The sequence below is a fragment of the Epinephelus moara genome, chromosome 22 (assembly GCF_006386435.1).
Source record: "Epinephelus moara isolate mb chromosome 22, YSFRI_EMoa_1.0, whole genome shotgun sequence".
NCBI classification, from domain to species: domain Eukaryota; kingdom Metazoa; phylum Chordata; class Actinopteri; order Perciformes; family Serranidae; genus Epinephelus; species Epinephelus moara.
In genome coordinates, this window is record NC_065527.1 from 1,444,490 (window position 1) to 1,471,908 (window position 27,419).

General features: G+C 42.0%; 2 protein-coding genes across 2 annotated transcripts in view; both read left to right on the forward strand.

The window, feature by feature from the left end:
- gabbr1b (gamma-aminobutyric acid (GABA) B receptor, 1b) overlaps positions 1 to 27,419 on the forward strand; it is a 208,197-nt gene that overhangs the window by 173,986 nt on the left and 6,792 nt on the right. The window lies entirely within an intron of this gene.
- atat1 (alpha tubulin acetyltransferase 1) lies at positions 7,492 to 27,414 on the forward strand. Its single transcript, XM_050035511.1, is given in 14 exon segments — positions 7,492 to 7,905; positions 8,392 to 8,452; positions 9,938 to 10,029; positions 10,317 to 10,374; positions 10,501 to 10,614; positions 11,243 to 11,344; positions 13,828 to 13,873; positions 14,313 to 14,358; positions 16,674 to 16,748; positions 17,530 to 17,743; positions 20,661 to 20,746; positions 24,034 to 24,070; positions 24,072 to 24,118; positions 26,414 to 27,414. Coding segments are annotated over 14 exon segments (1,377 nt in total). The 5' UTR covers positions 7,492 to 7,813; the 3' UTR covers positions 26,721 to 27,414.

Below are 27,419 nucleotides of genomic sequence, written 5' to 3' on the forward strand. Positions count from 1 at the left end.
TAAATAAAGTTGTCCACCATGGTACCAGTTAGCTGCTAGCTAACCGTAGCTAACTTGTTTGTTGTTTGGTCTGTGACGTAATAGGTCAACAGGAAAAAGGTCCAATACTAACAAGCTGAAAGGGGGCATATCTCCACCTATCGTAGAGGAGTCGCACATACTTGGCTCAATAAATGGATTCCCCTCCCGTGCTTGTATACTGGGACAAGGACAGTAGGCGGAGCTCCACTTAGCTGTGACTGGAAACAGACTGAGTGTAAGAAGATGAAAATAAGAGCATCTTCTTACACCTTTAAGGAGCTGATGGGATCACATTTCACTGGAGTTGTACCTTGTCCAATCCCTTGAGACAAATAAATGACGACTGATAGAAAAAGAAAGAAGAGTCAAGAGAAAAACGTCTGTGACGGCTCCTGACCCACCAGGAAACAATTCATATTCACTCCTCTTTCGGTGGTTGCATTGCTCCATCACGCTCACCAGCTTGGGTCAGAGCAACAGTTTACTGAACATGAATGAATGAATGAATGAATACTTTATTTGTCAGAATCACTTCTGAAAATTTTCTTGCGTCCAAGACACTTGTTTGTCGTGACAGAAAACAACATAATATAACAGACAACCAGACAAAATGTCACATCAGACAAAAGCATAACAAAATATGACATGAGACAACCATCAGACATGTGACGTGCTATATGTAACCTCATCAAAGCGGCTGCAGTGCCTCCAGGTCCCCACCCTAGCGGCTATTAAATGCCCCCCTGCCCTGACAAACCCGACTGATTCAACATTTTAACAGATTGAGGAATAAAGGAGTTCCTCAGTCTATTTGATCTGGCTCTGGGGACTCTATATCTCCTGTTGGATGGCAGCAACTGGTATTCTTCAAATAAAACATGTGTCTTGTCGGACAAAATATTGTCTGCCAGGGACAGCATTCGTCTATTATATGCAGCTGGCTCAAGTGTTTGGCCTACAATCTTTGAGCAGATACTTAGTGCAACTTAAAGCTCGACTGGGGAGACAGCTGAGAGACAACTATACCATGTTCTGACTCCATACTGCATAACACTGAGAACAATAGATTGAAAGAACAATAACAGAATAGGCTTACAAGTACCAAAAGATCTTAGTCTCCTAAGGAAATAAATCCGTTGCTGTATTTTGCTACAGATATAATCGATGTGTACGCTCCATGATAGAGCAGCGTCCACATGGATGCCTAAGTATTTGCAGGAAACAACTTGTTCGATATTTGTGTTATTGATAGTGACAGGTGTAGAATATGAGTTCTCTGGAAGACCAAAAATGACTTCTTTTGTCTTCTTTGCATTGATAATAAGTGAGTTCTTCTCACACCACTCCACAAGACTATCTGTATGAACTTGATGAATACTGGGGTCGTCTTCGGTCCCCAGCAGAGACAACAATACAGTATCATCAGAGAACTTCAAAATAAACGTATTTGGTCCATTATGTCTACAATCATCAGTGTAAAGTGTGAAAATAAATGGAGAGCTTACACATCCCTGGGGCGCTCCAATATTGGTTACTATAGAAGTTGAATATGTCTGGTTAACCTTGACCCTCTGTACTCTATTTTTGAAGAATGCATGGTACCAGTGAATTAAGTAAGGATTTACCTCCTTCTCAACCATCTTAGCCAATAAGAGCTCTGGCTGGATCGTATTAAAGGCCGATGTAAAATCTAGGAAAAGAGCTCTAGCTGTCGTTTTAGGCTTATCAAGATGCTTCAGAATGAGGTGCATCAGTGCTTTAAATTATTTTGACTTTTCAAATCAACAGATTATGAAACAGAAACTAACAGAGGGTAAAAATCCCAGATGGAGGCCTGTGGAGAGGAGGAAGGTTGTCATCATCTGTAACATTACACTCAGTCATCTGACCCATCATCACGATAATAAATATTGATTGCAGCTTTAAGGAGTGCATGGTGATATCTAGTCTTTCATATCTGGCCACAAAAACCAAACTGTGATTGATAAGAACTCTGGCACTATTAGTCTCTGTGAAACTCCCTGATCGGGTGCAGATATGAAGTGATGTTCACAGAGGAGCAGCTGCAGAGTTATTGGACGTTATCTTAGTTTAAGTATTAATAGTGTTTGTAAATGGCCAAATTAAAACACAATATTTTATGAATACAGAATCTATTTTTACGTTTTAACAGCGTCAGTCCCAAACATGTGTAAGATGTGACGTGATGTATTTGGGTCAAACTGTTATGGATGTGGAAAATGATTTAGTGTTGCAACAAGCCTTGCAACAGGAACAAACTTGATGCTTACGCAACAGCTCAGCGGTATACTTTAGAACCGGAGACAGGAAACCACAGGTTTCACTTAGAGTTTCTTTCTACCAGGTTTCATCCACCTCTACAAAAGTCCAGACCTCTTCCCTCCCTCCTTTCCTTCCCTCCCCTCCCTCCTCCCTCCCTCATTTCCTTCCCTCCCCTCCCTCCTCCCTCCCTCCTGACCCACCCTGAGTTTTGCCGTCCTTGCCCAGACAGGTAGAAAGTTGAGCAGGAATCCTGCGTTGCCTCATTATCTAACCACTGTTGCATAACTCTGGTGTTTCCTCTTTCACAAAATTCTCACATCACATTATCTCTGCTGCCTGAGAGAGAGCTGGTCCCCATGTGACTGGAATCATTTCTGACCCTCTGGATCGCTTTGTATTTTCATTTCCTCATTAGTACGAGGTCATCAGGTTCACTGCCTCTGTTTGGGTCACATGACCTCCTCATTACAGATACGTAGATAGATAGATAGATAGATAGATAGATAGATAGATAGATAGATAGATAGATCTGTGACGAGGTCGGAGTGAGAATGTGTGGGTCGTCCATGAATCGGAAGTTCAGTATCTTGCACCTAGTGTGTGGTTACAAGATACTGAACCCAAAGCCAGAGTCCTGTACGGGTTGATTTTTTAAAACCTGCCCCCACCCATACCTGTAAAGCTCAGCACCAGAACTGTCCCATTACCTGTCATTATGTCTCAGTCAAAGCTGCCCCCATGATTAAACCCCCCAGGCTCCAGTCCCTCACATGAAGCTGGTTCTCCGTTCTTGAATTGGACGTCTCTTTGACTGGATGGTGAAAACATTCAATCACTGCCAGGTTAGGAAACATGTTAGCATGCTCCTTCCACCACCATCACACCTCCAAAGGATCCGAACTCCATGTAGGCTGCCACCTCATCCTCAGGCTGCAGAGTTTCATGGCTGGAGTCCTCCGTGTCGGTGACCAATGTGACCACGGGGTCAAAGGTTACACTTGTGTCACTGGCTTTCAAAATAAAAGGAGCTGCAACTTGATAATAGTGATTTAGATGTTAGAATATTACCAGAGGTGGGTAGAGTAGCCAAATATTGTACTCAAGTAAAAGTACTGATACTTTAGAACAATATTACTCAAGTAAAAGTAAAAAGTAGTCATCCAAATAATTACTTGAGTAAGAGTAAAAGAGTATTTGGTGAAAAAACTACTCAAGTACTGAGTAACTGTTGAGTAACGTCTGATTTATTTGTAAAATAAGAACATGAACGTAATCAATCAGTCAAAAATAATAATCTGCAAATTCATGTATTTTAAACGATACCCCTTTAATTAAAACAAAAATAAATTAAATCTTTGCAAACATAACATAAATCAAGGCACAAGAAACACAAATATATTCTTATATATACTGTACATATACATATATATATATATATGTATATATATAGAACAAAAATATGTTCTTATATATACATATATATGTGTATATATATACACATATGTAATTATGTACTCAGAGGTGGGTAGAGTAGCCAAATATTGTACTCAAGTAAGAGTATTGTTGCTTTAAAACAATATAACTCAAGTAAAAGTAAAAAGTATTTTGCATTAAAACTAGCTACTCTGAAAAGTACAATTTATCCAAAAAGTTACTCAAGTAAATGTAACTGAGTAAATGTAACTAGTAACTACCCACCTCTGAATATTACACATATACTGCACAGCTTTTTACTGCGTTTTATTCTGAAAAATAAAGAACATACTTTTGTTCTCACCTGCTGCCCGCTGGGTTACCTGTACCTTCACCAGGTACCTGACCCGGTGCAGGACTCTGTCACATGCTGCTTCTGAAGCTTAAAGGCCGTCATTTACAACCTGATAACATTGTCACTACATATATTTATTAAGATGAGTCACGGATCATTTTTAGAATAATTAAGGCTACTCAGAAACATTATCACCAAATTATTTTTCGCAGGTTTTGTCACTGCTGTGTTTTTCTTGCTCTTTCTATTTACTAAGTTCCATCTCTGTATGTGTTTTAGTTTTGGCTCTAAAGTTCCCGCCATGCTTTAAAATGAGATAATGTAATACCCACAATGCAGTGTTTGGATCGCTGTTATTTAAGGGGAAGAAAATAAAAAGAAAAAAAGCTGAATTTTACAGGAAAAGTTTTTTGTTTTAGAATAAATCTCTACTATTGCAAGATGTTTCCTTTAAAGATCCCCTGCCGACTAATGTTAAAGTATACTTATACTAAGACTAGTGCAGGACTCTGACCACAGGTCCTGTTACGGTACTGTAACTGCTCCTGAGCCGCCCGGTGCTTCATCTTCTACCATTAAAACCACAGATGGGAGACTGGAATGGAAAAAGGATGTGTTAGTAAAGTGTTGTTCCACTCTGAGCCTCCGGAGCAACTTCAAGGCTCCTTTGTCATTGATTCTCTGATTGTGTGGAACTCTGCTGGAGGGATGAGCGTTATCTTTCCAAACTGTATTCTCCGATTTGGTGTTTTTGGTGACGGTGGTGGACAGCGCTGTCTAACATGTGGCACCAAAACCTCCCATACATGCTCATAGGGTTGAGATGTGTCTGTAAAAGCCGTAGATTTTGATTCACATCAACCACTAACAGAGCCCTCGTGCCTTTTATTCATCAGTTACTGCTGACAGCGCCACATCTCTACTGGTGAACATATTTGTACATTCTGATATACTGTTTTATCATTCTGAAGAAAACAGCTGAAGAATAAACCAGTCATCAAAAATGGTTCAATCCTCCGTCAGGCTTCAGATGTGTTTGTTCACAGCTCCACCATGTGGTGAAACTGGGTGCCAACAGATCTATGGTGCTCACATGAGACGGACGGTGAGGTGGTTTACTTCCACTGAGGGACCAGAACAAAAACACCTTTTTGTTGTAACGAAAAGCAAAACAGGAGCTCTGTAATAAAACTATGTTGAACCGAATGTTTAGTTTATGTTCAGGTGGTGGTGCGTGCTGCTTTATGACAACAAACACATGATATTAGTTTCATATTAAAGAAATTTGTTCTGGTCCCTGAACTCAACCGAGCTTGGCTCAGCAGAGGGTAGAGGATATTAAAGATTTGGAGTTGGGTGGGTTTCCTCCAGGTGCTCCCACATGTTCTCCCTGTGTCAGCGTGGGTTTCCTCCAGGTGCTCCGACATGTTAGTCTTGACTGGTCTGACTGATTAAACAACACTGATTTTGGATTTGCAGACATCAGGACTATAAGAGAGTGGACGGGTCCTCAAACTCTGCGCTGACTATCTTGGGAGCACAGGACTGATGAAGAAACTCTGACATGCTGCAAAGTGTAGGAGTGAAGTGACTCCAGGAGATGGCAGTGATGCAACACTGAGGACACAAGCTGTCATTAAACTCCAAAGAAGAAGACGACTGGCTTCATATCTTTATCACACTGCAGCTCAAATATATTTGACAATATTACCAAAGCCAGTTACAACATCACTGTGGATGGAGTCTCATTTTTTGACTAAAAATTCAACAATGCTTTGATTTAATTAGATATTCACTTATATTGAGAGAAGCACCACCTGCTGAATATAAATGGACAGACCAGACTCTTGATGGTGAGACATGGAGCACTGTATTCACTCTTGTGCTGCCCAACAAAATCAGAGAGTTGCTTTTTAAAATTATACATAGATATCATCCAGTAAAGGACTGACAAATGCACCCGCTGTAACAACATGATAGAGGCATTAGAGCACTTATTCTTTCAGTGTGTACACGTGACTATCTTCTGGACTGATTTTCACTCGGATGATTTTGACAAGAACATTTCACTCAAAGAACTTGGTTTGTTATTGATCTTCAAACATCCAAATTTCTCCAAGAATTAGCAACAGGCCTATACTATTAATTTGTTCATTGTTGTGGCTAAATGTTTATATTCATAGAACAAAATACTTAAAGAAAAGATAGATGGATAGATTCTTTATTGTCACTGTATGTTGTACAACAAAACTTTGTTAGAGCAATCCATTTAGCAGCATACACCTGCACCAACACACACTCGCTCATCGCATCATTCTCACGGTCACATACACACACATTCATATCCATATTTTTAAAATGTATGACAGATAGTAAGTAAAAATTGCCCTCGTATCCAGCTTTCAAAAATTCAGATGGAGATACATGTCTCAAAATGTTATCAAACTTAAAAGCATGTAATAAAAAACTAACAAAAACTATCAATTCTACAAATCTTCCAACTTTATAACCAGTTAGGTAAAACCTTGTGTGTGTTCATACTCTGTTTTATTTGTTTATTTAAAATTTTTATTCTATTTTATCTTATTTTATTTTATATTTGTCTAGTTTGTACAATTACATCTATTACTGAAGTTTGTGCTTACTTGTCACAGTATTTTCATTTATAATTTTTGCCAATGTTTTTCCACTTTATACACGAACTTAATGTATTGACCTTAAAATGCAATGCGTTGAAAAAGTTAATACAAAGTTTAAAAATAAAAAAAATAGAAACAAAAGCAAAAATAAAGATAAAAGTAAAGTAAAAACAAAAATAAAATAAAATAAAATGAAAATGAAAATGAAAATAAAAATGAAAATGACAATAGAATAAAATTAGATAAAATAGAATAAAAAAGAAAAAAGAAAATTAAAAAATAATAAAATAAAAATAAAATAAAAATGAAAATAAAATAAAAATAAAAATGAAAATAAAATGAAATAAAAAATTGAATGAAAATGAAAATAAAATAAAATAAAAATNTAAAAATAAAAATAAAAATAAAAATAAAAATGAAAATAAAAATAAAAATGAAAATGAAAATAAAATAATAATGAAAATGAAAAATAAAATAAAATAAGAATGAAAATGAAAAATAAAAGAAAATAAAAGAAAAGAAAAATGCAAGCTGTAATTTCTTCCGTTTTTTCCCTGGGATGATTGAGACATGATGACCCGCCCTACTCTGCCTTACTCTGCCTCTGATTGGCTTACCCTGCTATTCTCACACTGACTAATCAATCACAATCTCTTCTCGCCCTGAGCCCTTGAGTACTAACCAATCAGAGGGAGAAGGGGGCGGGTCATGTCAACTTACTGTTCATGTCGCGTCAGGTTGGTGGCGGTAATGCGCCGAGGAGCTGTTTGCTAACATTAAAACAACAGTAGAAGAAGAAGAAGGGCGTGACTCACACACACACAATGGGCTCACAGTGACCATGTTAGCAGCAGGTGCCTGTTTGTGCAGCTCACACACAGAAACATTTAGTGTCACTCTGCTGTTGAGATGCTGTTGTCTCCGGGCTGCTAGCAGCTAGCTAACCGTTACCACTGCGCTAACGAGTTAGCATTGTGAGCTAACCAACAGCCTCGGTAGCTAGCGTTAGCTTAGCACCTGCCTGAGCTGCTGCCTGCGGATGTGTCTCCTCCTCCTGCTACCATCGTTACAGCCGAGCAGCTAATCTGTCCTCACAGGCAACATGGAGTTCCCCTTTGATATCAACCAGCTGTTCCCCGAGAGGGTCTCCATCTTGGACCATACCCTCGTTGCAGGTCGTAAATCAGCAGGAAGGTAAGATGTGAATCTCTTTGTCTTTGTTGTGTGTTATTGTCCCTGGACACCAACACACACAGGCACACTGCTCTGCACACTGAATGTCACAACACCGGCCAGAAATCTGTCAGTTTAGTTTCAACACGTGTTAAATCTCGTCTAAATGTTGTGTTAATGAAACTTCTGCCAGATGTGCTTCACTAACCAGCTGATGTGACGTTAATGATGTGGTGAGTGGCTGCTGCATGCTGAGTCCTCCACCCACACTGGCAGTGGACAGAAGTTAACTTCCACTCCTTGAGTGCACAGAAACTGGTCAGTGATCAGCTGTGAACACACAGACACAGGCTGACACATCCATGCCCATGGACCAGCTGTGATGCTGCATGTAGGGACAGTGTGAGGAAGAGGAGGAGCATCCAGAGGAAGACCTTCTCCCTGCTGTCAGTCAGTTCAGCCGCTGCTTCTTTAACCCTGCTCCTCTCTGTGTGCTCGTCTCTCTAGGCCAGACCTCCAAGCCCACATAGCCACAGTTATAGATGAACTTGGGAGAGCATCAGCAAAGGTGAGTCTGTGTAGGTGTGTCCTGCACCTGTGACCACCACCAACAGCGTCCTGGCTGAGTGCACCTCTACAGTGTTTGATAGACTGAATAATTATTGAGTGTCAAATATCAGAAAAAGTCAAATCCCAAAGAACATCTTCAAATCAAGGAAAAGAAAAAACAAGAGTAGTGTTAGGGGGTAAGTAATCTATTACTTTTAGCAGTTATGAAGTAATATAATGCTTTAAAGGGATAGTGCACCCAAAAATGAAAATGCAGCCATTATCTACTCACCCATATGCCGAGGGAGGCTCAGGTGAAGTTTTAGAGTCCTCACATCACTTGCAGAGATCCAAGGGGAGAGGAGGTAGCAACACAACTCCACCTAATGGAGGCTGACGGCGCCCCAGATTCAAACGTCCAAAAACACATAATTGAAACCACAAAATATCTCCATACTGCTCGTCCGTAGTGATCCAAGTGTCCTGAAGCCCCGACATAAAAAGTTGTTTGGAAAAACGTCATTTGAACTCTGTTTTTAGCCTCATTGTAGCCTGTAGCTCTGACTGCCTCTCTGTGCTCCGCGCTCACGTGTGTGCGCCTGTGCGAGACCGTGAGACATGGGCATACGAGCAGTATGGAGATATTTTGTGGTTTCAATTATGTGTTTTTGGACGTTTGAATCTGGGGCGCCGTCAGCCTCCATTAGGTGGAGTTGTGTTGCTACCTCCTCTCCCCTTGGATCTCTGCAAGTGATGTGAGGACTCTAAAACTTCACCTGAGCCTCCCTCGACATATGGGTGAGCAGATAATGGCTGAATTTTCATTTTTGGGTGCACTATCCCTTTCAGTAACATGTTACCACCCACAGTGAAGTGTCACTTCCACCTGTGCACCACCAGAAAAAAACTAACCCCTAAACCTTGCATTGTGTTTGTAACATACACGACACGCCCCTACAGACCACGCCCACCACACAATGATTATCTGAAGCATGCTGCTCTGTAGTGAATAAATATGAGACCAAATATAGCAATATTCTACTTTATAGTTCACAGTTCTGATTCTTTTTAAAAGCAATGAGATGTGACCTGTCCCATCATTGTTACTCTAACCTTCACCTGCTTTCTTTTAACATCATACTAGCTAATCGCTAACTTAGTATTAGCATAAGTAACGAGATGTCTGTCTGTTCATCTCACATTTTTTTGCAGCAACATGTACGTAGACTGAAAAAGCAACTGATCATATTTCAAAGTAGGTGACCTAGTGTTTAATTTGTATTTGTAATATTAATCATTTATATAATAAAAAGATCAATACCTGGCACTGTGATGATACGATACTGCCACACAAAGATGTTGCCATGCTGTCCCAACAGTATTGTTCTGGTACCAAAAGTCAAATGTCATATCAGCACTATTATTTAATAAATCCAGAGACACTCAGTCCCTCTGTGAAACTAGTGTTTCTACATGTTGAACAGTTCCATGTTTCTGTCCTCAGGCTCAGCAGCTCACAGCGTCTATAACCAGTGCGTCCAAGCTGCAGTCCCAGAAGCACCAGCTCTACCTGCTGAAGGACGGAGAGAGCAACGGGTACGTCAGCTTTCACTCACCACACACACACACACGTTCACTGTCTCTGGACTGACTGAACTGCTATTCATCAACTGGACGTGTTCAGCTCTGAGCCACAGTGTGGTCACAGTGTGGTCACAGTGTGGTCACAGTGCATGTACTGATGTGCTGTGGTGCTGAGACATACGACACACTGTGTTTAGCGCCAGCAGCTCAGCTCTGTGATGGAAAAGTTATTCAGAGCACAGAGTCTTACTCACTGCACCACTCTCCACCCTCCTGCCTCTCCCCCTCCCCTCGTACAGAGGACGCGGTGTGATCGTGGGGTTTCTCAAGGTTGGATACAAGAAGTTATTTCTGCTCGTGAGTCTCCTGATTTATTTAATTCTCCTCATCTGTGACCTCCCAGCCCACAGAGCTGCCTGAGTGTGTGTGTGTGTGTGTGTGAAGTGATGTTATCAGCTGGATCAGGTTGTGTTTCCTCCTCAGGACCAGCAGGGTGTGCACATAGAGGCTGAGCCACTGTGTGTCCTGGATTTCTACATAGCAGAGAACCTGCAGCGACACGGCTACGGGCTGGAGCTGTTTGACTTCATGCTGCAGGTGAAACATTCTGCTCTCTCTCAGTTATTACCTCACCAACTCTGGATTTAAGATGCCAACACAAATATCAGTTTGTTAGAGTTTGTAAATTGTGTAGATACACTGACCTCAGAGTCCTGAACGGGTCCATATTTGAGACCCTGCACCCACCTATACCTGTAAAGCTCAGCACCAGAACCGACCTGTCACCTGTCATTGTGTCTAAGTCACAGCTGCACCCGTGATTAACCCTCACAGGCTCCTGTCCCTCACATGAAGCTGGTTCTCCGTTCTTGAATCAAAATCCAGCGGAGGAGAATATATATGAAAAATATAAAATATATTTTTGTTTTCACCTGCTGCCCACCTGTGTGTAGTTCATTTATACCTGTGAATTTATGTATTTATAGATAGATGTATATATATATTTTTTTTTATCGCCACAGCTTTTTGCAGGTTACCTGTCAGGTACCCAACCTGCTGCAGGACTCTGACCAACACTGTCAGACACTGGACGCCCGAAAAACTTCTTGCACTTAAACAGAGAGAAAAGGAAGGCAGTAATCTGCCAGCTGTAGAGCAGACGATGATCACAGTTCATCAGTGTGTGTGTTTTTATCACCTCATGTTTTCTCTTTCTCCTCCGTAGCACAAGAATCTGGAGCCGGTTCAGATGGCGTACGACAGGCCCTCGCCCAAATTCCTGTCCTTCCTGGCGAAGCATTACTGCCTGACACCGAGTGTTCCTCAGGTACAGTGTGTGCTTTACTGTCACTCTGTCAGCGTGTGTGTGTGTGTGTGTCTTAACATTAGACACAGCAGTGTTTATAGTGGGTGCTGATATGAGCTCATTGTCATCATTCCTCTAGAGATGACGAACTATATAAATATTTTCCAAAGTTACAAGTTACTGTCACTCCCCTGCAGCTCAGTACAGACACACTGAGGTAGAACACAGACGGGACTTTAGATGTAGTGAGCCTTCATCTCAGCTTCAGATAAACTTTGCGTCATATTCCTGCACAGACTGAGGATTTTAAATCGTCACTAGACATTTACATTTAATGGGTGTTAGAAATGGATCTCTTAACAGCCACTATGAACAGAAGGAGTTATAACAGCGAGCACAACCCATGTCCGTGTTCATACGCTCGCCTGACTTCAGAAAATGTGACCTTATTATTTTAAGCTATGCTGAGGACGAGATTCAGAGTTGATGGACTTTGGAAACAGCTGTAGTTTGACATTTTAACCACTGGTTGTGTTGAGGAGCGACACTGTGAGGGGCCCTGTTTTGTCAGTGTCTTGTGCTCTACAACAAACACGTGTCTGACCTGATGCACATTCCTCTCCATCAAAGGTCGGTGACAATACTGTGCCAAAAAATGTACCAGGCAGCGCCATGTGCCAGCAGAGATGTTAACAATGCAGGTTTTGGGTTTTGTTATGGTGTTGAAAGTGTCGTGGGGTCATTATAATCAAAAAAGATCCTCCTCTAAGGAGCCTCAAGGTGCTCTGCAAACTTTGTCTGTCTGTGAAGCCCCGTTTCCACCGAACAGTACGGTTCAGTTTAGTTAGCTACATTTTTCTCTTTCCACTGTGAAAAGTTGTGGATATTTTTGGGATATTTTATCAACATTTTTATTGACATTTTATCAACAATTTTCAGAATTTTATTAGTATTTTTCAGACTTTTCATTAACGTTTTTTACCAACCTTTTAATCATATTTTTTGGGATATTTTATCAATTTTTTTATTACTATTTTACTTTTTCTTTTTTTGACATTTTACCAACTGTTTTGGGGCATTTTACTAATATTTTTTTTAGACATTTTATTTATATTTATCAGACATTTTACTAACATGTTTTCTCGATATTTTAATCATATTTTTTGGACATTGAACAAACTTTTTTTGCACATTTTATCAACATTTTTTTAACATTTTAATCATATTTTTGGGGATATTTTAATCAACATTTCTTTTTACGTTTTATTAAAAAATAATTTGGACATTTTATTTATATTTATCAGCCATTTCATCAACTTTTTTGCCAACCTTTTAATCATATTTTTGGGATATTTTATCAATTTGTTTTTATTATTATTTTAGGTTCACTTTTTTTTGACATTTTACCAACTGGTTTTGGACATTTTGTTAATATTTTTTAGACATTTTATTTATATTTATCAGACATTTCATCAACTTTTTTTCTCGATATTTTAATCATATTTTTTGGACATTGAAGAAGCTTTTTTTGCACATTTTATCAACATTTTTTGGACATTTTATTTATATTTATCAGACATTTTATTAACATTTTTTTTCGACATTTTAATCATATTTTTGGGGATATTTTCTCAATTTCTTTTATTATTATTTGAGGTTTTCTTTTTTTTTGGACATTTTATTTATATTTATCAGACATTTCATCAACTTTTTTGCCAACCTTATAATCATATTTTTGGGATATTTTATCAATTTTTTTCTTTCTTTCTTTTTTGACATTTTACCAACTGTTTTTGGGCATTTTACTAATAATTTTTTAGACATTTTATTTATATTTATCAGACATTTTATTAACATTTTTTCTCGACATTTTAATCATATTTTTTGGGATTTTTATCAACATTTTTTGGACAGATTTCAATATTACAACTCTGACCATTCCATTAGTTTCTATGGTCTCTCTTTGATGACAGACACTTTGAGTAATGACTTTAAAAACATATATTAATTTGGAGCTGATTATATGAACTGGATATAATCTAATCCTCACTTGGAGAAAATTAAAGCGCCACGGAGCTTTAGTGATCTCTGTTGTGAGTGAACACTGTGAGATGCAGATGAGAGACCCAGAAGCTGCAGCTGACCTTTGACCTCAGATTATTTTTGGTTGTTCCCAAAGGACGAGACTGAACATCTATGATCTCGTCCTTAACGATGATGCTTCACATTATGATTGGCTCGTCCCCAGAGTCCTGTCTGAGAGGGGCCAGTGTCTTTTCTGTTTAAGGGATGTTTGCCTTGATCATGTTGATAGCCACAGGAAGCTCACAGCCACGCCCGGTTAACTAGCTCAGTCTAACATACACTTACATCCTAATTCACCACAGAGACACACACCGAGCACACGGAGATACAGACAGACACATCTGATGGTGTAACACTGTGTGTGTGTGTGCTGACATGTTACTGACAGTTTTAATGACCTCGTCTTTCTTTCTGTGCAGGTCAATAACTTTGTGGTGTTTGAGGGCTTCTTCGTCAACAGATCAGGTAACCGTTTCACCACTCGTTGCTTTGGTTATTGTCGTTGTGAAACACGTTGTGTAATTGTTGTTCTGCTCTGTGGTAATGTGAGCGTTGCTGTGTGGGCACATGGGTGGCCTCAGACATGAAACCCTTACAGCTTGGTTTTTATCTCAGCCCTGAACCGGCCCTAAAAGCTGCACAATGCCACAACGACCACGTTCATTAGTGAATACATCTTATAAAGTTCAGTTACCTAATTATTTTGCATGCTGCAGCTTTAAAGTGAATTCTCAGTTTTGACATCCCAACAGATTCATCTTTTTCTGTTGCACACGTCTGTGTAGAATTAAAGATCTTCCTCGTTAGAGCCTGTAAATCTGAAATAAGGGCACTCGACCCAGGAGTGCTGCTGATCTGCTTTTATTCCAGTTCCAAAATCTTTTGTTTCACCAAACTCTCCCAGGCTCGCCCTCCTCTCCTCTGACGGATCAGGGGATGTTCGGCTTTTTGTAAGGACTCTCTTTTCTTTTCTCATTCGTCCCCAGCATCTTGTCCTCCTCCCTCTGTCCCATAATTAGGCTCATGTTTCATGTATGATGCTCTTGCTCTCATTTTTCCTCCTCATCATTTCTCAGCCAGTTTCAGTTCTTCTCTCCCATCACTTGTATCTATCTACCTGCACAGGTACAATATATGTCGTAGATCACTTATCATGTCATATATTGAACCCAGAGAGCCACAACCTGTAGACCACCTCAAACCCCCACAGACCACCTGACTGACAGGAGAACACCTGCCTGTGTCCTGACCCCCCCAATGTCTCCAAGAGTCAGTTTACACCTGGTGTTAACATGTGTCTGTGATCTGAACACAAGTGGACAGAGGAGACGCAGCGCCGTTCACACCTGTGACTGAAGCCCTGCTCAGACCAAAGATTTGTGACGAGACGAAAGAGTTTTAGAACGTCACAGAGAAAAGTGTCAGCGGTGTGAATTGGCCGGTCTGTTGGTGTCACCTGACACTCAGCTGGTCAAATGACCGGCGGCTGGTTTTAAAGCACGTCGCAGCGTGTAGTGAAGTCGGCTGGTCAAGTCAAAATGACCACAGACGGCGTGTTGGCTTACTGCAGCAGGTGCTCCGTCCCCGCCGAGCCCTCTGTTTCCGTCCTCACGGTGTGCCAGTGTCAGACGAATTTCCAACTTCTGTACAATACCTTAAAGAATATCAATATTTGACACCACTGTGAAAAATCAACATTGAGTTCAGACTATTTAAAATGTTTATTAAAGCACAAACGGTCACTTTACTTTTCTTGGTTAGCAGCAGAGAACAGCACAGTACCTTCAATGATGAGAGCGATGAAAAGCAGCTGGTACCTGCTTATGTTCAGTGCGGAAGATGCAAATTTAAACCGATTTGAATAGTCAGAATTAGTAGTCTCCGTCCAGACGGCAAAGCAAAGGTCAGTCATGCAACAATTCATCCAATTCATCGTAAGATGGGCGACATATAGAGCGCAAACACACCGTCAGTGAAACAACCACCTCTTCCTGCATTAATGACGTCATCCTTGTCAGGGACGTATTCGTGTTTACGCTACAAACAACGTGTGGTCAAATGCTTCCCAGACCAGGAAGTAGCAGATGGTGTGAGTGATCAGATCACGATGTGTCTTGGCGGTCCTTTACACCTGCATGTAGCGCTGTCAGCCTGCGGTCAGATCACCAGGATGAGTTAACACCAGGTAGAAACTGTCTCTAAATGTCTGTCAGTTTATTAAAGCCAGTCAGCTGTGCTTTGTGTGACACTGCCTTCATTAAAGCACACTAAGTTATCACTGTAGACTATAAGACCGTTGTTAAGGAGGTAGGAAGCCTCTGGACCAGCTTGTATGTTTTATGGCACACAACAGGAGGAGGTGTCGTTCTGTCAGCATAAAGTACGGAGAGGTTTATCTGCAGCTTGTAGCCGACAGAACAAGACCAGTGGTACAGCAGCTGCCCTGCAGGGACACCAGACACACCCACAGTGATATAGTTTGAGAATATAAGCTGCTGTCTGAAGCAGGAAATATGACAGACGGTACAGAAAGGTGTCTGCTGTAGTGTTTTAGCATATTTTAATAAAGAAGTAACAGCTAGTGAAGAGAGCTGACGACACCTCAGCTGTTCCACAAGTTTCTGTCACTCGTCACAAATTCTTTCTGGAAAAAGTGAAACATGTTCCTGGGTGCATACTCGAAATGACATTATATATATATATATATATATATACATATACACACATATGTTATAAAAGCAAAAATGATTTGCATTTTACAGCCTCTTGTGCTCAAAGCATGAAAACATACATTTGAAAACTCAACAGCGACCTCAGTCATGACCTGGTTACTGAAGATAATCCACTGAACTCATTGTGAGAAATATTCTGATCATTTATGTTAAATCAAGAGTTTGATTGGATCTTTAACTGCTCACTGAACAGGACTAACTGGCTGAATAAAACACTGCAGTTAGTCCAGTCTTTGGGAGATATCGTCCAGGGTCGTCTGTCATGATGACGCTGAGTCTCTGTTTCAAGAAGAATCTTCTGTGTTGTTGAAGATCTCAGGACCAATAGTCAGCTGTGTTGTTGGGCGGATCCCTCTGAGCTTCACAAACAGAACTCCAACCTCCACTGTTAGATAACTTTATAGGACTGACAGGAAACCTTGTTAAACTGGAGCTTGTGAGGACAGTGTGCTGGGCTATATTGCAGGGGGGGGGGGGGGTGATCCCATCATGGTCTTGTTTTGGCCCAGCTCTGACTGTGTTCTCCTCCACAGCGGCCCAGCTGAGAAAGGTTCCCCTCAAAAAGCCCGACGGAGAGATCAAACCCTATTCTTTAATGGAGAGAGAAGGTAAACTGTCATTTCATGTGGACACAATCATAGTTAGGTGGAAGTGATAGATGGATTTATAAGATTCTGACTCAGAGTCCTGCACGGGTCCCTTTTTGAAACCCACACACACTCATACCCGTAAAGCTCTGCACCAGAACTGACCCGTTACCCTGGTGCAGGACTCTGATGTATCCTCATACAACAGCTGATATGATGTCCTATGAATTAGCGCCCCATAAATGATGTTATGTGCTGAAAGTGAAGTTATGCACTCAGCTTTAAGTTCTGGGGAGTTATGTTCAGGCTATTAAAGTTACTGTGGTTGGTGTAGGAAGAGAAACAGGGTAACAACGTACCTTAAAATTACTCCAAGTTACTAACACCTGTCACCTGGGGAACTCCCAACCTGTCTGCTTATGAGTCTGCTTCTTGCTTTATTCTTTACTCCCATCAGTGCTTTGGTCACATGATCGCAGCCTTTCAAATTACAAGGGTTACGCACAAATTACTTGCTCATCATTCGTAGAACTTACAAACAGTGCTGTACATGCAAATAAAACTCTTAGATATAAATGGAAACATTAGATTTTTATTACATTAACATTCTCGTCTCACAAACTCAAACTCTTAAACGTTCAAACTAAATTAAAAATGAGTCGAGCATTTACTGGTTTTTACTTTAAGATGATTCGACTTGACTGAAACTGAGTCTCGGGTCATAACGAGGGTCAAACAGTAACATTTACCACTTTCTTTCCAAATATATAAAAACACTAATCAGAATTCTTCCCCCGTCCAGTGGTGCGTCAGGAGCAGCGGGCTCGTCCCTGGCCCTTTGCTCCTCCTCACTCCCCCCAGCGGTCGGTATCCTCCCAGTACTCCCACTCCCTCAGCGTGGGATCCTCCCCCAGCAGAGCGCCCCCACGAGCCGCCCAGGCCTCTGCCCTCGGGGGCAGCAGGGACCAGAGTCCACAGTCCCCTCACATCGAGCGCTGCAGGGCAAGACGCACCAGGTAGGACACCACTAGCACCTCCAGTCCTCCTCGCCACATCTACACATAATAAAGATATATATACAGATATATAAACCTGTCATTTACCTGCAGTATGGGAATATATATGTTTGACACATAGTGCTCTGATCTGTCTGTCAGTCAAGAGGAAATGTGATCTGTGCAGTGTGTTGGCTCAGAAACAGAGATGTCTGCCCTGTGGGCAGGAACACTGTCGTTGCAGACAGGTGTGTTGTCACAGCTGTTGCTGATTCTGCCTTGACTAACTGTGACAGCACTTCCACCCTGGTGTAACATCTGTGAACTGACACCAGTGTAATTTGTGTCTGCATCGTCCTCACTGTCACCTAACGACATCATTACAACTCCTGCTTATTCTCTGGATTCCAGCGTCACAGGTTCAACTTCAACCTGTCACTCTGTTCACACACAGTGCTCTGTAATCACAGCTGTATTCCTTCACAGAGCTATTATAGGTTTGTTTGTTGGTTTGTTTTATATTTAGTTAGTTTAGTTTTGTTTGTAGATGTTCAGCTTTAATTAGTTTCAGTATTAGTTTTTTAAACTGTAATATGGGGGTGTTTGTCGGGGGGAAGATTTAAAGGGGAACACCGCCCACATTTTAAAATTCCAGTATGTTTATTTCATGGCCTCGAATTTCAACAAATTTCTCTCTCAAAGTCAGAAACCAGACAAGTAAAGCTGAAAACACACCGACGCCGCTGTGGTGCGTCATATGATGTGTGTCAGGTGCCACTGCAAGCACACACTGGATGTATCACACTGCAGCTCGTTAACACACAACCACACAAAGTTATCACTGCTGTCACTGAAAGATCTGAACCTCCTCCACCTCTGCGTTAGCTTCAAATCACTAATTAAAGTTGACTTCTCACCTGAAGAGCCGATCTCCAGAGCTGTGACTCACCAGGAAGCATCTTTTTAGCCGTTGTCTTTATAATGACGGGACTGTGGGTCGTTTACCTCGGGATATTTCTCGACCTCGACAACGAGTCTCTCCTCATCCATTCTTCATCACACATGAGACACAGCAACAGCTACAGAGTTCTCTTTACACATGAGTGGTGAGGAGAGGAGTCGAGCTGCTACAGGAGCTGTTGTTATGATGTGAAGTGCGGCAACGTGCGGCGCAGGTGTGTTTTAGCCTTTAGTCTCAAACTTGTGATGTCATCAGGTATAAAGTCTGGAGCTGCTCCACAGACGGTGGATGGGAGTCTGATTTCGTCTGACCAAATGATCTTTATTTTACTGTAGCATTCTCGGGTGTGAAACAGAAAATGTCCCCTAATACTCAGAACGTTCTCCTGGCTGCTCTCAGTGGCGTCTAGAACATCTGTCAGCGTTCATTGTCTGTGGAGCAGCTCCAGACTTTATACTCTTATGACATCATCCAACATCATCCAATGCATCAAAACATTGTTTTCTAGTTGGAGCCGCGCCTCGTTTTCAAACTGTATGGTTTGACTAAAATGAACAATGACAGCAATATAGTCCACGATGAGCAGCGCTAAAATCAACCTGCGTAGTTGTCCCTCCATTGTGACATTAGAAAGTGTCACATTTATCTTGCAAGTGTACTCTTCTTCAACGTTTGCTTTACTTCCTGGATTTTTCCCACATGGAAATTCTGACCAATCAAGAGCAGCTTTCTCACACAAGGCATTTGATCTGGTCCTCTTGTAAATGCTGCCGTGAGAACACGAACCAACTCTAGGCAATTATACAACTTTGGAACAACATGAGTCCCTGATTCAGACCACAGGAGACCACTCTAGGTCTGACAGCAGCCTCAGTTCCTGAATGTAGTATTTTTAACAGCAGCAGTAAATGAGTTGTTGCAGTGGTATTTTTAACAGCAGCAGTAAATGAGTTGTTGCAGTGACACAGCAGAGAGCGCCGAGGCCTTCAGTGTTGCTCAGTTTGGCAGACAGACGCTACATTCCTCTCATTAGTCACTTATTGTGTCCGGCACAAAGACGCAGCTCTCTAAACACAACCTCTCTCTCTCTCTCTTCCTCTTCCCCTTCATTTTTTTGTTCTCCCATTCCACCCCATTTGATGTACTCCGTCTCCTCTTTTCACTGTCATCATTGTCTGCTGGTGCTTCAACAGTTCCCTTAATAGATCTCATCTGGGCCTCCATTGACCGCCTCTGTCTGGCACTGTGGCCTCTCCCCTCAGAGGATTGGCTGTGGTGTCTTAGCTCCATAGATAGTCTGTTTCTGTGACGTGGCGTGTGTCTACATGTGCACCAGTATCCAGGGGACACAGAGTTTAAACCAGGTTTCAGATCATCATGTGATCATCATGTGATCATCATGTGATCATCATGTGATCATCATGTGATCCGTGATGTTCTGTAACATTGTTGAGATACATTAAACCCAGCTGATAACAGCGAGGACACTGGTGCACATGTAGACGCAGCGGTGGAGGAGGAGTCTGCTCCTTTAGGCCTTTTTAAAACACAGCTCTTATCGACCCAGCAGAGGGAACACGACGGCTCTGTCTTATCTGCCTGCCTTTTTGTAGAACCCATTAAAGTACCTGCCACAAAACCCTGAGAGAACGAGAGATTTATTTTGTCACACATGAATTATGAACCAGACAAAGTGGTTGGTGTGAGATAAAGCTGCACCTTCTGTTTCCCATCAGTCATCTCCATCCTGTGGCTTTTATTCTGAGTTTGGTTTTATTGACACCATATGTTCATGTTTACCCTCAGTTATGGTTTTGTTATTGTCATTATTGATTTATTTTCTTTTGTCCCCACTTTTTTTCCTCCTGTTTTCCTCCTGTCCTGTCCCTCCATCTCCTTTCTCCTTTTTTTACCCTGCTCTGTGTGTTTCGGTTTCCTCCTCATCCTCCCTGTTGGCTGTTCCCATTTCTCTGGCAGCCAGCAGGGTCTAGTTGCCAGATGCAGCATGTACAGTCGGCACATGGACGGCAGAGCTGCTGGACTGCTGGACCGACCGCTGCCAGGTGAGCTTTGGTGACGATGTTTATGGCAGTTAAAAACATGGAGGTTATTCTGTCCACACAGGTCACACTGGGAGGGATGACTGTGTTAAAATGTTTTAATGTTACATGGTCACAATGCAAATGGGTTTATTTTTGTTTGGATGATGTTTCGGCCTCAAGATCAACGAGCCCCAGAAGGCCCGAAGGCTGAGACGTCATCAAAATAAAGATTAAAACCAGTCACAGATTTATTGTGATTTTTTCTGGTTTAGAATTAAAGATTTTATGTCTTTATGTGAAGATATAAAGACTCTGCACGCAGTCGATCACCTGTACTCACTTTGTTAACAAGGTTTCTGTCCTCAGATCCTCTTCAGACATTCACAGTATTTTTAGGATGCACTGATGAATGTCTGAGGACTAAACCATCATTAATAAAGTGCGTGCAGATGTTTGACAGTGTGCAGGAATCCTTGTTTTTTTAATAAGACTTTATGTTGTGTAATAACTGTGTCATAATTATTTCCTGTTGGGATGTATTCAGATGCCAAAATCATCATAACTCAAGGGCCACTTAGAGGGTTTGTCGGAGCTTTCAGCTGCATCTGGCGATCCTCATCAGGTGTCGTCACTCAAATAATGATGAGTGTTCGTCTGTGGAAAATAGGCAGTGACGTCATGGTGCATTCTGGGTATCCATACTTAAGGACACGCTTCTTAACGGGGACACAATCAAGAATCGATCAGTCACAGTAGAGCTGGGTGATGTAACGACTGTACGATATTTTGATATATTGTCAAGTAGGGCTGCCACAACTAGTCGACTAATCGATGACTGGTCGACCATTAAAATAATCTGTGACTATTTTAATGTTCGATTAATCGATGACTAATCAATTTGAGTTATTTTTCATAGAAAAGTACTATAAAAGTGCCCAAAATACTCTTATTGCAGCTTCTTACGTTCAAATATTGGCAGCTTTACACACTCTCCCGTGACGATGAACTAACATCCTTTGGCGTGAGTACGAAACAAGACATTAGATGACATCATTTCGGGGTTTGGGAGAGACAGACCGACATTTTTCAACATTTTAACACATTTTTCGATGAAATGATTAGTCGACTAATCGAAGAAATAATCGACAGATTAGTTGACAGTGAAAATAATCGTTAGTGGCAGCCCTAGTGTCAAGCAAGATATAAATTAGACAACACTGTTTATATCGACACAGGGTCAAGTTGCATTAGATAAAGTTTCTCCATCAACACTCAGAGAGACACAGAGCTGCTCCTCTGTTTCATCTGTCTGTTCATTAGTCTATTAGTTCGTTAGTGCTACGCTGCATCAGTCTGTGAGATGAATTAAATGACCACAGTAGCACACGTACAAACTGTGGGCCTTCTGGAGTCAGTGGAACTCTTGGCCGCACTGAGGCCAAGAGTTCCACTGACTGTTTCCATTATGAGTTAAGACGTGCCGTGCCACGTTGAGCTGCGTCAGAGATTGACCTTCTGTGGAGTAGGTCCAAAAGCCGGCCAGGCTCCTGGAAATGACCGCCAACAGTAACTGGTAATGGTCATTCCCAGACACGTTCAGCTCCAGTTTGCAGATTCACAGTTCGGGTTTGTGTCATTGTTTACTGTACGTTCACACCAAAAGCTGCCAGGGCTGCAAAATAGCTGAATTCGCTCTAGCAGCACCGCTGGTAAAATATCTTTGGAAGCGAAAGCAGCTCAAGTCGCTCATGACGTCAAATTCTGAATGTTCGATTATGCTTCTCAATTTAAAGGAGCCAAAGCAGGTTACTGGCTGGAGCACTGAAATGTGACTTTGTGCATTTGCCTGAGTACAGAAACTTTCACGTTTGGACAATGAAAACAGAATAAAAGTCTAAATAGGTCTGACATTAAACATTAAACACACACAGCCTGTGTTGCGTTCAGGCGTTGTCACGTAAATAACAAATTCCAGTACTTGAATCCGCTGTAGCACAACACAGCAGCATGTCAAGTGGGCCGAACCCAAACCGAATATGAGCAAAAGTTTTATATTTGTTATCCCCCCCCAAAGCTGTGAACCTATGGGAAACACTGTCAGTGGTTTGGGTTCGAGTGCCTACAGTGCGATTAGTTAAACTGGCGGTAAGGAGAGCAAATGAATTGCATTCCCGCTGATAACAAGCGTTCCAGAACACAAAGAAATTGTGTAAGTACGTGCGCTTGTCCACACGTGTGTATCGATTCAACATGGAAGAAGACACTCTTGTAATTTGTGCTGCCTTGTGGTACCTGCGCCGCCGTCGGGTCTGGGTTCACGATATCCTCCGGGGCCGTGAACAGCACAGGGAATATCATGGGCTGGTGCGGGAGCTGCGGCTGGATGGGGAGAGGCTCCAACTCTACTTCAGGCTGAACATATCAGTTTGACAGCTTGCTGCTTGTTTTGAAGTAGGAACGAACGTGTGGTAGGAACTAAAAGTTTCTGAGGATGTTCTCTGGGTTCAACACAAGCGATGGACGTCTACTTTTCAATTGGTTGCTGGTCATTTGCAGCTCAAACGCGTCATAGCTAATTTGCATAAACTTAACCAGTCTTCAACTTTGATTTGCAGCTCAGTTCGCCGAACGCCACCGCTCATCGCTTTTGCAGCACAAAACGCCTCTGGTCTCTACTATCCATTGAAAATGAATTAGACTTGACGCCTTTGCAGCTCTGGCAGCTTTTGGTGTGAACGCACAGTTAGAGAGCAGTTTGTGATGATAAATGTTCAACATTTCACCATGTTCTCAAGTCAGATCAGACATAAATTCAGCTGTGTCGTCTAATAGCACTCAGTCTCTACTGTAGCTTTGTGTCCTTAAGTCCCACAATGCTTTGCTTTGCTCCCTACGACTCACGTCACACTCCTGTTCTCTGTAACAGCTGGTCCACTTCCTGTCAGGCATTTTAATGAATGCTCTGAAAATATAAGTGTGTGGGTGTTGAGTTAGAGAAATGTTGCCACAGTATTTTTGTGGCATCGCCAAAATATTAAAGATTAATTATGTTCAACAACAAAGTGTGTCCTCATCACAGAAAACAGGGATGATGTTTAAGTGTCGACTCAGTCATTAAGCTGTGGTTTCAGGTTTCTTGCTTCATAAGTGTTAATTACAGGACACATTGATGTCAGGCTGAAGTATCTGTTTAAGGAGCTGTCCTGATCACATGTGACGTCCTGCTAACCAGTGGAAACATTTAGTTTGTGCAGCACATCCAGGGAGCTCTGCCCATCCTCATGTGTTAGTACCTTGTGCGTCCTCAGGTCTGAGACCAGTGGAGGACCAGTCATGCGCACTGGGACACACAGACACACACAGGTTGGCCAGTATTCACACACCACAAAGCAGGTATTTACACAACGGCACTGTTCACTGTCAGGGAGGTTAACAAGCATGAGAGAGGAGAACGAGGTGGTTTAGTGACTCTGTGCAGACGCCTGCGGCTCAAACACATCAGGGAGTGTGAAGGTGTCTGAGAGTGTAACTGTAGATCCAACCCGAACACACAGAGAAGTGTTTGTGGGTCATTCGCCCCTTTTCCACCAACATTTCCAGGAACTTTTATTACCAGGAATTTATTTACCTGGGTAAAAGGCGTGTGTGTCTGTGTGTGTGTGTGTCTGTGTGTGTGTGTGTGTGTGTGTGTGTGTGTGTGTGTGTGTGTGGAGTAGTTCAGCCCCGGCACAAAAGAACCGATACCGTTAGCGCTGATCAGTACTACGGTCTTTGATCATTTAGCTCCGGGGCTAATTCAGTACCAGGTGTCAGCACCCATCTTTAATCAAAACACAAAGTGAAGCTTGTAGAAATGAAATAAAGTTTGCAGCGGTTGCTCGTACCAGGAAGTGCAGAACGCTGCAAGTGTGTGCTCCACCAATCAGTGTTCTTCAGTACACAGCCCCGCCCCTCCAGAATCCTGGGTAATCTGAAAAGTTCCACCCCCTACTAGAACCCTACAATACCAGAGTAGCGACACACATTGGTCAAGTGGAAAGTTGGTCATGTGCCCTCTAGTGGCGGGATAGCGCGTTGCATATCCGACCAAGAACTGACTGAACTTCAGTATTGCTGCTTTGCTGCCGACCAGGAATTCTTGTGCGTTTCCAAAGTCAAGCAAACCTAAAAGCATAATCTACCATAGTAGGAGCATCTGCAACAGTTGTCTACCATAACGTTACGCTCTACATTTTGAAATAAACAAATTATAAGCATGACTTAATATGACCAAGACACCTAAAAGTAAAAACAAATCTGTTTTCATCAACTTAAAGCAAGTGTGCGTCAGACATACTGTAAGTGAATGGATTTTCTGGTCGGAAAGGTATTGCCCGCATGCACCACTAGAGGGCGTGTGAGGCTTAACTTCGAACGGAAACGAAAAATGTGTTCGCGTTCAGAACAGTTATGAAAGAATCAGCCGTATGATCGTTTCTGAATATCAGCTGTGCGCTTTCCCTTATGTCCATGACTTCTGTTTTTAGGACAACCTACCAAAAAAATTTAGACAGGAAGTAGTATTATGACGCTACATAAAAAAATGGACCTAGCTACCATGACGTCACTCATTAGTTTGTGGGGTAACACTTTACTTGAAGTATCTACATAACATTCTGTTGCTGTAATGACAAGTTGACATTAACCAGGATGACATTTCCAGATGTCTTTGTCATAAACACAAAAGAGGTGCATTTCTTGTTAATGTCAAGTTGTTCTAATCAAGACAACCCAAACAATATCAACTTGTCATTACACAAACCGAATGACACTTAATGACAGCAGCCATAAACCTTTATGACATGTACATGATAGTGTCACTCTTATGTAGATACCTTCAAGTGAAGTGTTACCGTTTGTGGACTCCATTCTGGAACATCTAGTTTGGCAGTTTGGCCGTCGCCATCTTGGATTCTTGGAGCCAGAAGTGACCATATGGAGACATGAGGGCGGGGCTAACACTGACGCTAGCTGCTAGCTTGGTTAGCATTTGTTCATTTAGAGTCTGTAAATTAATTGGGAAAAAAGTTAATTTTCACTGGTGAAAACAGGCTGAAAACCATCAAAACAAAATGTACTTACAGGAAGAAGATGATCATGTGACCCCTCAGAGGGTCTGTCAGTACAACCAAACACTGATGAAGAGTGTTTTGGAAGCCAAAATGTACCAGTTAATTTTCATGAACTAAAAACACTCAAATAGCAAAATCCACAGCTCCACCTATACTCTGTGAATCTGGTGTTATGCTGTGGTTACGTTTCCTGACAGCAACCAGCTGTCACTCAAAGTGGCCCCGCCCTTAATTATGCATAACTTTAAGCCTTAATAAATGAGTTATATAAAGCGGCTCACTGAATGTGATTCAGCCGGACTTAAACCAACAGTTTTAGTTGCCTTAATCAAACCTTAGCAGATCAGAATCAACTGATAGAAATGATTTCTATATTTCAGTCCTTAAGGCGAGCTGTGTTTCAGTACGAGGAGTTGTTGGCTGTTGAGTTGCTTCTGCAGTGTTTCAGTCGCACACGTCTGCACACAGATTATCATACTGTCATTTTATTTTCTTAGTTTGTATCCAACATGTTTTCCCTCTGCCTTCATGCTCACTCTTCCCTCCGCTGACCCGTCCTGTCGTGTCCCTTCACCAGGTCACAGCCGCTCTCACTTCCACCTCTGTTTGCATCTAAGAAGAACAGCATCCAGAGCCAGAGCTCCTTAGGCAGCAGAGAGACACAGCTGGAGTCAGACGCTGAAGCCTGTGGTGCTGTAGACGAGGTCAGAGTGTTGGACAGTCCACAGCGTCCAGCACGAGACGTGTCAGCCGACCACAGACAGGTGTTGGAGAAGCAGAGCGACAGAAGCAGAGGAGGCTGGTCGTGGACTGTCGGAGAGAACTGTTACACCGCCCAGTGGGTGAAGCACAAGCAGGAACACAGGAGCACCCGGCCGTGGTGATGGTGACCGGGACCTTATTAAACTTTAGACACTAAGTTTATACACTATATACGTGTTGCTGCAGAGAAAGAATTCTGTCTGTTTCAGGACACAAATATCTGCTGAAGCTTTCTGAACTTTCAGACTTCACTTCAGGGTCCAAACTGTGTTCTGGAAAAAGACACTCCCAGTCTCTGCTTTAAAGGGCTGCTGTGATGTGAGCTGGTCCAGGATGAGTCATGTGGAGGCAGGATTAGCAGGATTTTCCTACAAACGATGTATAGACTCAAAAATAATCCCTCCCAGTCATCACTACGACCAGTGCTGGGCAGTAACGTGTCACAGTTATAAAATCACAGTTACTCCGAAACCAAACATGTTATAACATTACTGTTGTGATCACGTCTCTACTGACTTTAAAGACAAACAAAGACGTAGCGACCAGGCGCCAGATCATATGCATGAGGAGGAGGGGCCAAATCTAAATGTTGTGTTTACAAACTGCAGCTGACACATCCTGCTTATTCTGCCTTTAACTGTCGATGACATCATCTGAACGAGTCGACCAAACTGGTGCCAGAGGCCAAATACAGACATGTTTCACTGACGTGTTGTTTGTGACGTGTTTTCCACATGATTTTACCGACACACAGTCATGAAGCTGCTTTCTACTTTACTCCCAAAATCAGTAGTGCCAATAAAAGCTGTTAATTACTTCCA